This window comes from Acanthochromis polyacanthus, chromosome 5 (genome assembly GCF_021347895.1).
Source record: "Acanthochromis polyacanthus isolate Apoly-LR-REF ecotype Palm Island chromosome 5, KAUST_Apoly_ChrSc, whole genome shotgun sequence".
Lineage (NCBI taxonomy): Eukaryota > Metazoa > Chordata > Actinopteri > Pomacentridae > Acanthochromis > Acanthochromis polyacanthus.
This window is the reverse complement of record NC_067117.1, coordinates 30,142,039-30,154,240: the sequence shown is the minus strand read 5'-3', so window position 1 is coordinate 30,154,240 and position 12,202 is coordinate 30,142,039. Positions and strand designations below refer to the sequence as shown.

Genomic DNA, 12,202 nt, shown 5'->3' with positions numbered 1-12,202 from the left:
AAAGCAATCCAACAATTCCCTTTGAGAAAGCATTCAGCAAGTGTGTAGAGAAGAAACTTATGGTAGAACCAGGTTCAGAGAGGCCGTCCGTCTGCCTCGACTGGTCAGTGTGAGAGGACAGAAGCATTGACAATCTGTAAAAATCAAAAACAAGTGCAGAATGGGGGGGGGAAACAAATTAAGTCAACTTATTAAAGGTCCTATATGGTAAAAATTCCTTTTTTATTGTGTTTTGTTGTTCATGTGTTTTGGTTTTTGTCCAAAACCGTTTGCTTCCTGGACACTATGTTCCATTTAACTCTCCTTTAGTAGTATTCGGCTCAGTAATAAATTCAGGTCCACTGGTTACATTATTTTGCTTATTTCATGCTTTTTCCTTAGCCTAGCCGCGCTAGACCCATGTTCTGAAGGCACAAGGGTCTAGGGAAGCTCGACAGGGAGGGAGGCGGGCTAAAAGGTTGTCTTTCAAATCACTCTGCAGCAATTGGGTAGGTATACAACCAATCAACGCAACAAATAGGCTGACGTAGTTCCGAGAGCACCGGCGGATTGTGGCTAAGTCCCATTAGCTTCCCAACCAGCGGAGCCAACTGGTATATTAAGGATTTGCCATATCCCGTCGGCATAAGTCCAAATACGTCTTTCTTCTCAATGAAACACTTCAGTGCCGTCCTTTGTTTATCTTTCAAGTTGAATTTTAGCTTCAAATCTTTAAGGACTGTGGCCAAAGCCGAGTCGAAAGATAACTGTTTATTGTGCGCTGGTTGTTTCTGTCAGAATCATCGCGCCTCTGTCGTCACTTAGTTACGCCCGCCTTCTGACTCTACACTTCATAGTGATTGGTCCGGCCAGTTTTAGGAGAATCCAGCCTCAAGCCTTATGGAGGGTAACTAGACCCACCCTGGCAGAGAATTAAATCGTTGCCGTGGGTTGTCTAGCGCGGCTAGGCTACTTTTTCCTTTCTTTAAGTTAAAATTTTTTGACCTACACAATGAAGTTCAAAGGCCTGAAACTATGAAGATAATCATAGTACGAAGCTAAAACCCTGCATGACCTCATCAAATATACCTGAAGCCAGAAAAATCAGCCAGTTCTGAGGGGGTCAGGTGGAAGGAATTGAGTGATTTTAATGAAATGAACCAAAGATTTTTAATAGATATAGAGAAACAACAAGAAATGGACTCAAGCTATGGAAAACTAAATAGCTGGGCTGTATGGAATGACTCTTTTGGTGTACTGATGGAGGCAGTGCTATGGAAATAGAAATTAAACGTATCAGAACAAAAGTACAAGGTCCTGTAGTGGTATGCCTACTTTCATCTCTATTGTTTTTGTTACTGCTAATACATATATTTTCTTTGCTGTAGTACTTTAGTTAGTTAATACTGTTGTAATTGAATATTACAACTGACAACAGTAATCACAGCTGCTAGGGATGGTGATGTTTGTTTCATTGTAATATGTGTTTCACATTCTTAGGTATATTGTTAAATGAAAAGGTGAAAAAAATAAGGCTATATAAAATAAAGTAAATTAAAGCTGTTAAGACTCAACATTACATTGAAGCCATAGCACAACTCAGAAGTAGTCAGCTCTCATATAATGAATTAAAAAAACAAAAAAACAATTGTTTGAAGCTCTTTACTGGGGATCACAAGGATTGGACTGTTGATGATTAAGCTAATCTCTTCAGTGAAGAATTCAATTTTCAGTTGATGCCCACTCCGGCCAACTCATTGGTTTGGAGGAAGCCTGGAGAAGCCTACAAACCAAACTGTCTTGCCTCTACAGTAAAACATGGGGGTGGATCAGTGACAATTTGGGGTTGTTTCAGTATGGGTGGAACAGAGCAAATGCAATTGTGTGAAGGGCGAATGAGCCAGGTCATGTACAGCGCTATTCTAGCAAACGGTCTTCTTCCATCAGCTGGAAAACTCTTTCCTGCCTTGAATATATAGGTGGAGGGCCAAGAAAAAGCAACAATTGAGTGAACAGAAAATTCAATAAATAAAATTAGTTCTAAGAAGAGTAACAAATCAAATCCATTAAATCCAAATCTAAAATTGTGATTAAAAAGGGTAGGTCCTAGTTTGCCTTCAAATAGATCAACACTCTTGGCTGACAAGGACTAACAGTAAAGAAATAAAATACATTAATTAGGAATATGTTTGAGGTAGGCTATAAACAACAAATGTGATTGAGAATGCAGTTTAGTTGTTAAGGAGCCTAATTTTCTGGAGACTGTGTTGGACTTTGCTGAAAAAGAGGGAACAAATTAGACCTTTAATGGTTAAATTATTGACACAGAACAATTCTGACCACGAGATCTTTCATTGACTTTCAAGAACACCTTAAACTTCACTGGATTTACATGTGGAAGTGATTAAGCATTTTGGCTCCTACCGTTCCGTTGCTTGCCCAGTATTGTCCTCTTTTCATTTTTCTGGTTTGGTTACAAAAAACCTTTTAATTTGAAATATGTTTTTCTTTTGTGTCTGAGGCCTCTTTAATCAATCTGCGTCTTCCCTCCCTGGTTCTGATCCCTGTTAGAGGACTGTCTGTTGGCTCCGCTGGGAGAATGGAGCGCGTGGAGCGTCTGCCTCCGTGACGGCGCCACCTGTGGGTTCAGGTGGGGGAAGCAGACCAGGACCAGGGGGGGCGGCCAGAGAATGCCTGAGGAGAAACCGGCATCTATCTGCCCGAATCACAGCGAGACACAGAGGTGCCGGATGAAGAAAAAGTGTCCCACAGGTGAGAAAGTCAAACAGTAGGTGCTATGAAGCATTTAGAATTTAAAAATCAGCTACAGCAGATGCTATGTGCTTCCAAGAATCACCGTCTGATCATTTAGATGGTTTGTTTATAACGTAAGAGTGCCAACATCTGTGGATTCCCGACCATGTTTTGTGCTGCTTTAACACACTTGTGCTGTTTGGAATGCCAAGCTGGAGAGATTGGACTCCATAAAGATTCCAACATGTACTACTTCTAATTAACACTCGTTGGCTAATGGGTTTACTGCAGTGCTGTGGAGCGGTTTGTTTGTCTGGATTTCCAAGTTTCCCTTATTGGTGTCATGTAGATCTGCAGAGTCAAAATAACCCCAGGATGGACATAAAAATGCTGCAAAATGTCTGAAACATTTTGTAACATCAGTGATAAGTGATGGACATGTTGTCCACAAAGCGAGCAAACAACATGACCATTGTTCCTGTGGTGTTTCCAATGAAAACCTAGCTCGCTTTCAGAGTTAGCCTCCCTCCATCCAGCTGTGCTTTATTACTGCTGCATTGTGAACAGTCAAATTGCAGCGTGAAACTGAATATCAGGAACAAGCAGTTCTTGGACGACAGGATGTCATTTGAATCTTGTTGTACGGTCAAAGCAGCTGCTTCTGCTGGCAGGAACCTGTTAGGAAATGTGGAGTTCATCTGTTATTCTTGCGAGTTTGCGTTTGAATCACTGCAACACTGTATAGGAGGTTTTGTTTACGGCAAATGAAACGTGATACAAATATCCCACAAAGCAGAGGTTCTGGTGACGGCAGTGCAGTGGAACAAGTGAAGGCGCTGTGAGGGAAAACCTTCCAAAAAATGTTTATCTGTTTCATTAAAAAGGAAGGAATCCCATATGGGGGTGATTCCTTTGAGAGAGATGTTTGTGACTGAGGGTTGTGGAAAAAGCACTAACAATTCTTACAGACAGCATTACTAAGAAGAACCATTGTGAGTTATGGGACACCAGAAGCATCAAAGCCAAGCACTGATTGTTATATCTGCTTTTTTGAAGTGGCATCTCTGGTGGAAGCATCCTCAAAGTCGCACCTACTGACTTTTATTGAGGATTTCTTTTGCAGATCATAAGAAAAGTTTCAGACGGCAAGTATGAAGGTGATGGAGGCGATAACAGATTCTTGTATATCCAACTGGCTCAGCTCCCTGTGGCTAAAAAAGGACTTGTATTTCTTTATGTTGGCTGCTCTGCCGCCAGATTACATCTTAAAACATCACACCTCCTTGGCTTCATCGCACAGTTTATGCATTTAACTTGTTTCCATCCAAGGATATCCAAGCGGAGACTGGAGTTGTGGCATTTAGGGCTTAATGCTCGTCATGTGTTTTGTGTTTTTGAGGGTCCAAAGGAACCTGAAAATAGAGTTCAACTGCAAAAAAAACAACATTTTGAAAGCTCTGTGTTGTGAAAACGCTGTCAATACTAGTTAAAACTGCAGTGAAGAGAACAAAACCGCAGATTATTTCATCCTTTATTCTTAGGCTCTAATCAGCAAGAGTACTATTGTACTGGAGACAAGGCCTGGCTCTTGTTTTTAACTCTGCATTAAATTAATGATGAACTTCATAGGGATATCCAAAACATTAAAAACCAAAACTTGGCAGTGCTTTGAGCTTTCCCTCCAAAACCAAGCTGTTATTCTGACCTTTTTTTTAATTATTGTTTCATATTGTCATCTTCTTGCACAAACAGCACAAGAAGCTGTGAAACATTTAAACAGTGCAGAGGAATGCCGTGTTGTTTATAACTCATCAAAGCTGACAGTTTTTTTGCAAAAGTTGCAAACATCCTCTTGTTCTGAGCTTGTGCATGCCTGCGTGTTTTTTCTCTCCACTTCTTCCACAATGGAAGGCATGTCATTTGAAGTAATTATCATTATCACTGTCAGATCGTATGTCCGGTGGCATTAGTGGAGGAAGAAACCCGATCCAGCCGGGTCTGGCCCATGACTCGGTCCCGTGGACCTAATAGCACACATCTGGGATAAAAGGGTGCTGTGGCATCTCCCTGACATTCCTCTGTTGTTCCAGATTAGACAGCTCTAGTCTTTTAATTCCCACTCTCTTGTCGTCTTATTGTTTTCAGATGATGAGGCAGGACATTGGTCTCTCTCTGTTATTCACTCTGTCTCCTCACCTATGGCAGAAATCTGTCATGGCCTAACAAACGGGTTTGTTGCTTGTTTTCTCGGCAATTTAGCAATCTGACGTACACGGCTACGATGTTATGCTGACAGGGAATGTCTTGGCAACACAGATATCTTTCTATTCTCATTCACGTCTAATAAACAAGAACTTTTAGCAAACTGGTTCAAAGATCAAGATCTAACAGTTGCGGGCGGCGCTTTCCTGGCTGTCTGCGGGAACATGTATGTTTGATTTTAGTTGGAGAAGTGCACTTTTAACTGGAAAACTGGCAGCTTAATTCCTGGACTAGCACATTTATCCCTTTGGCACAAACTAACAGGATAAGCATAATTTAAATAAGACTAAGAGCCTCCGACCACGCTTTGTGAGGCTGCACATTTGCTTTCAACTTCATTCAAGCACAGTTTCGTAAAGCACAGCTGAAGCTCATTGGGATGCATTTGGTCGTAAATTTGTGCATTTCAAAGTACCAGTTTTACCCAGTGGTGGTGCGTGGTGAAAAGTCACAGTTCATATTTCATGGGACCAAATGGCAACTTACAGGGCTGAAAAATGAAGCCATTGCAGAAATGCGACAAACTGCTGCAGTTCTTCAAATCGCCACCAGAGGCTGTTTGCAGCATCCATAGACCTCAGTGTTAAAATGTCCAACTATAAAGCAGATAAAAACATGTTTATTTCTGGTACAAAAGCACTTTTAGTCTCTATATTTAATTTCCCATTCATGGCAACTGTACATGGTGTAAATCAATACATACTATTTTATGTATACTTGTAGTTTTAAAGGTTTATTCCAGCCTAAACCTAACCAAACTTAGAGCAAGTGCTTAGCATTGTAAAAATGTCAACCAAAATGTGCCACTTTCTAACCAAACCATGAGTGAAAACTGAGAGTAAACAGTCAGTGAAAATGAAACTTAAGTGTCGGAATAATGGTCCCACATGGGGGTTTCCTGGGTGAATGTCCTGTAGTTGATTTGTTTCTCCGTCAAGCCAAATATGTTTGGTTTAAAACTTAAATGAAAATGCAGTTTAGCTACCTGGTTGCACAAAGGGTTCAACCATCTTAATATGAAGAATAACAATGCAAAACTGATTATGTTCAACATTACAAAGGTAACGTAGTATTTCCTATTTCAATGACCGAAGTATGGCACAAATATTGACCAAACTGTCAAAAATGAAAACTGTTTAAGGTGGTTATGCTTCACACTGTAATTTCATCGGCAACCCAGATTCTTCCTTGTCTCCACCACAAAAAACCTAGCCAGGAATTAGTCTGATTCTAAAACCCTATGAGCATTTACAACCTCATTTTTTTCCCATATCTGGACCACATGTAGCACCTAATCTCTGTTCTAACCTTAAAGCCTATGGATTCATTTACTACACACAATGCAAGAACACCAAAAATCACAGAAAGGCACATTCTACAACATTCAATTTTGAAAGTTTCTTCTTGGTTTTCAATCAGTCGATGAGCTGTTGAGGCATTTCACTCAAAACCAGAACTTCATGCTGGCACTAGAGGAAAAGTTGTGGGATCACCAAAGGCATTAAGACACATTGTTTAAGAACAACAAACAGAAATTTGTACCTGTCAGTCTAAGAGATGTTTCAAACAAATCAAAACTTCAACCGGATTTTGGTACAACAGGAAGAATCAGAGGGCCAGTTAATAATGAAATTCAAACTTCTAAGTCTGTTCTAAAGAGACAAAGGGGCTGACAATACTGTCCATTGGTCTTTGCAAAAAAAAAAAAAACAATAATAGACATTCAAACACATACACTAAATCCATATTCACTGTGTGGTGTTGTTTGTTCCAACAAGACTTGACACAATGATGACTTGAATCTAATTGTTTTCAAGTGGTTAACCATAATGTTCCAATGAAATATAGACGCAGAGCCTCTCATGCTGAGGATCATCTTTAACCACCAGACAAAACAACCTGAAACCCTGCAGATTGTTACTTCAACCGAACACCACCAAGTTGTGCGATATTCTGAAAGATTAGTCAGTTCTGATTGATCTGGTTCATTTTTAGTTCAAAATTTTCAGAAACTCATTTTGGGAACATTTGAAACTTTTGTTAATTTGCTGAAAAGGGGTCACAAAAAGGGCTTTACTTTTTGAAAGCTGTGTGTTAATACAACTTTTCAATAGACTCCTTACATCTATACGATACAAATAATTAGGCTCAAAGGTCCATTTACTGTTGACATTGATATGCGTTATTGTGCAAACATGTTTAATGAAAATAAAGTGAGGATGCAGACCAAAATGGCGCCATTAATTGCATTTTTGTTGTCAGTTATCTTTATGTACCTCAGCTTGATCCCTGCAGAGGTGTGGATTCTGTTTCCATTAATGATAATTCGTCCACTTCTGAGATCTTACAAGACAAAAATAGTCACGTTATTCTTCGTGCCTCAAGGATAAACTCATAAACAAAGCAACTAAAACAAAAGATAAGACTTTTATTTTAGTGCACCGTTAATCACTTAGCTGTAAATGTATCCAGCATAACTGGAAAAAAATAACAAATCACTAGCTGCGTAATTACAGATATTCTGTCCACATGTTGACAAGTCAGATGGTCTCTTTTTAAGTTTGATCTGTGTATATGTTTGTTAAATGACTTTGCGGCTACACACATGTTTGGTGTTAGTCTGAAAGCTTATTAACTTGTATTTATGGTGGTGATCATTTCAAGAAATGAGACTGATTTATTACCTTAAAAAACTGCAGTGGAGCAGCTCTTCGAGGCGTTTTTACTGGATGCATGGTTTGTGTTTTATGATGCACAGCAACACCAAAGTTTGGGGCATCTATGGTTAAAGTCCAGCAGCTTGCATCTGTCTCCCATCTGCATTACAAGAGACTGAAACAACTGGGGCTGAACTCGCCTGTCAAATGTCCATCCTTCATTGTTATTTAAGTAGCTCTGAAGTGTGTTGTTTTTGCTAAATCCTGTACAGTAGACATGAAAGGATAGAAGTCATAACACCAAGCTCAGGTCTCTTGTGGCTTGTTTCTTGGTTGTTACTCTTTCTCTCTCTCTTTGTGAATGGCAAAAAGTAATAATAAAGAAAGCAAACTTTAATTCGTACAAGCGATTCCTCTTGGGAAGAGAATACGAGTGCAGCTGCACTTGAGACTTCAGTGTTGTTAAAGCAGTACAAATGAAGCACAGGCCTGGTTCAGCCCCAAAACACTGTGAAGGTTCTGCACGCTATGGCTAGCTAGCCAAGAACAAGTTCAAAACACAATGCGAGGCTGAAAATAATAGCCAGAACAGAGCTGGAATTAACTGGGCTCAACTAAGTGTGTACTCAGACCATGCTCACTACTATCTTATGGTCTTAATAGTAAAACCCAGAAGTATTCGATGGTTTGTAAAATGTGAAAACACACCCTTTTTTTTTTCCGAAAGCACAGCAATCAAACTGCGTCGTTGGGTTACGACTGTCTGTTCTGATTTTAACGGATCTCTCTGAATGGGAAGATCAATAGTTTGACAACAATTTAATAGATTGCAGTTTCATTTAAATAAGACTCTGATTTCTCCAGAGGACTGACTTAATAACAACAGTGATCCCAGGAATTATCTGCACCACCACAATACTGACATGTTTTGCTTTGGTTTAAATACTTTTGAATGGACTGCCATGAAATTTGGTGCAGATATTTATTGTGTCCAGGCAATGAGTTTCAATGACTTTGATGACAGATTTTTTTTTTTCAATCTCTGGTCATTATTTTCATGTATTCTGAAGACTATTTGGATTGTCATAAACTTTGGTGCATTCACAGTTGCAGTTGCATCTAGTGCAACCATGAGGGTTCTATGTAGAATCCATCCATTTGTCATATTAAATTAGAAGTATATAAGTTTGTTTATTTAAAATTCACCTGTGTAATATTCACAGAATGTGGCACAAAAACAGAGATCCGTACAATGTTGGCGCCACAAATGCTGCAGACCTTTTGCTGATGTCCGTCTATTGAGTCCAGTTGACCGAGAGGCCTCCCCTGAAGCTTGGCAGCTTCCATTACAGATGGAAAAGGTTCTTGGGTTGCAGCAATGAAAGTAACAAACCTTTCTGCCACAACTCTAAGCAGCAGTTTTTGTTGAATCTACAAAGAGTTCATGATAGTTTGAACAAAATTATAGTCTCAAAAATGTCCATAGAGCTGCTTAAAGTTTCCAGTATAATTTTAAAGAAATTATTCAATGATTCTGCAATTTATAAACGTGCCAGTTATTGTAGGGAAATTGTGTGAAGTGGCCTTCTGCAGTATCTTTGTCATAAACACAAGAGAACCACTTTTTCTTGTCTGTGATGGTAACAAGGGCCACTTCCTGGAGCATTTCCATCACCAGTGAATAGGGACCATATGTGACCATCACAGTGGCGTTTTTGAGGAGACTCAGTGATAATATCCAGATCGTTCTGAGGATTTTGGCTTATTTTCTGCTCTAGCACCAACACAGAAGCTCATTCAGTTAGTTTAGATGCCTGAGGCATCATACTGGTATTGCTCTTGAACCACCATGACCACGTCAAGAGTTACAATCTGACTGGGAACCTTTGTCATATCATTTCTTAGATTTCATATGTGCTGTCACTCTGTCATATAATGGCAATATGGGGTAATTGTTTATCTCTGTACTATGAATTTGGGAATAGTTACTTCTTCATTGAATCATCTGTTTTTTTTCCATCCCCTACCAGCTGTACATGGCTAGAGTAAATCACATTAAAACGTGGGCCTTCATCCAGTCATTATTAATATAGTTAGTAAGATCACAACAAATAGACAAATAGTGACACTGTGCAAACCACAGTGTTTTTTTCTCCAAACAATGAAGGGAGATTGCAACATGAAGCATCTTGGAAGGTATGTAGCTCATTAAAAATGAAAGTGTGGCCTGTTATTGTGGAAATGTTCTCGCTGAGCTGTGGTGATTCCAACAGCATCAACATGAAAATGCACACACTACAAACACTGTGTTGCTTATTCCTGCCTGACTGAAGTCATACAGGGATACATAGTATGTGGCAGAGTTAGAAAACGCGGAAGCCAGAATTAATTAATTTCAACAACTGAGACATTTTGTTGTTGTAAAACTTATGTACAGGAATGAACATTAAAACCAGCTGCCTAACATTGTGTAGGTTCATCTTGTGTTGCTAAATCAGCTCTGACTCATTGAGCCATGGACCTCCTGTGGTTTGTAGGACCAGGATGTCGGCAGTTTATCCTTGGGTTTGTGGGGTCTGTGGATCAGGCTTTCATCTTGCGAATGCTAAGATAAGAATCTGAGAGGTTTTGAAGGCATCTTGAGCTCTTGGTTGTGGTCCTCGAGCCATTCCTGAGCAGTTTTCATGGTAAGGTTGGGTGCTTTGTTCTGCACAGGGCAGTGCCATTATCACGTGTGTTCTGGGTTCCACTAATGTTTAGATGGGTGGTTTGTGTCAAATTGAAGGCCAAGATCTAAGGTTCCCCAGCAGAACATTGCACTGTAACAAGATAATCACTGTTGTTGTTGTTGAATGTCTTTGAATGATTGGTGTTAAATTTGTGGGGGGGGGGGGTTTAGTTCCCAAATTGTTCTTCTCAGACATCCTAATAATACTTGGTGCTAGCCTTGTTTTAGACTATTCAGTCCTAATGTTCTTAGAGGATTTTCCACTTGTTGCTTTGAGAACCTTTGGCATGTGTTAACACTGCGGAAATGATTTATAGATTTTGTAATGTGTTTCCTCACAACATCACGAAAACATCGTCAGAATATCGCAGTCGAAATGTTTTGCCTTTTGTTGATGTATCACATTACAGCAACGTTCTATAAAAAACATCTGAGGCCTCGATAACATCTTGAAAACATTTTTATAAATTCTGCTTTTAGATCTTTCTTCCTTTGTTATCATGTAACATAATCTGTGGCTCAGCATCCTCCAAGCATCCTCTGAATTGTTCAGTTAAAACATTATGTCCTAGTTAACTTTTAATCTCAAAGGAACATTATCTTGAATGTTAAATATCCTTAAGATGTTTAAAAAAAACATAGATTAACCCCCTGCACAGCAAAACCTGCCATTGTGACATTCCTTCAAAATTCTTGGACTAATCATGTTTGACTTTCAGTTTCATTGGGAAATTTAACCAAGTCACTTTCATCAAAATCATTTTATTCTATATGACTTGTTTAAAAAAATACCAAAAATAAAGTATTTGCAGTAATAGGATTAGATAGAAAACAAAATCCTGTTTTCATTTGTACACAGAAAAAGTCATGATCGACTCAGGTGTCACCAACAGTTACATGATAAATATTTAGAGACTATTAGGCTGAACTGCAGGAAGCATGGATACAAATTACAAATATAAGTATTGCTAACACTTGTGTGCACTTTGGAAATGGTTGTACATATTGATTTTATTTTTTTTTTCAGTTTCAATAAATAACAATAGAAATTCAACTTTTCATATATACTTTTTTTTGTAGTTTATGGCTTTATAGCGGTGTCATACAGAATAGAAGATGTTTCTGTTTCTTTAGTGTTTGCAGGAAGATACAGGTGGGCAACACCTGTGTGCTAACCACAACAAATGCCAAACAATGTAAATCTAAGTACAAACTACATTAAAAAATAGAAAAACAATAAATGTAAATAAATGAAAAAAAAGGAAACCTTTTTTTTTAAATTGTTGTAAAATAGATAATCAAATAAATTCAACTTTTATGTTTTTGTTTTTATGATTGATCAATTTTTTAATTTTGGCAGTCTATAATTACACATTTTTGAGTTCTCTCTACTTCTAGTCATCGTAGTTCTGTTTCCATAGAGAAGCAGGACTTTATATTACAGTGAAACATAAACCCACAGTGAAGAAAATGTAACAGGAACAAAATATGCCCAGAAACACGCTTGTGTCATTCAGAGAGTTAAGATGTTTTCTTTAAAACATTAGTAGAACTTAGGTAACTTAGGTAGAACTTGTAAGTAATTCTTTCCTACGTTCTGGGAATGTTCCCTGTTTGTTTGGAAGCAACTTGACAGAATCTGTAAAGGTATGTGTGTGTTAAATTTCCATAGAGTTGAGAACAGATGCACACCAGATACTGTAAAATGTGTATTTCAGACAAATACTTTAACCTAAATTATCCCTGTTTAATTCAAACCCTTAGGGCTGAATATTTAACAGCTTGTCCACAAAACCTCTGAACACTTAGGGGATTTAATTCA

At 38.6% G+C, this 12,202-nt stretch overlaps 1 protein-coding gene across 1 annotated transcript in view; it reads left to right on the top strand.

Moving 5' to 3' along the window:
- The window catches only part of rspo4 (R-spondin 4), a 52,411-nt gene that overhangs the window by 19,327 nt on the left and 20,882 nt on the right, over positions 1-12,202 (top strand). Inside the window, exon 4 of the mRNA XM_051948526.1 lies at positions 2,551-2,751. Within this exon, the coding sequence (XP_051804486.1) occupies positions 2,551-2,751 (201 nt within the window). The remainder of the gene's footprint in view (positions 1-2,550; positions 2,752-12,202) is intronic.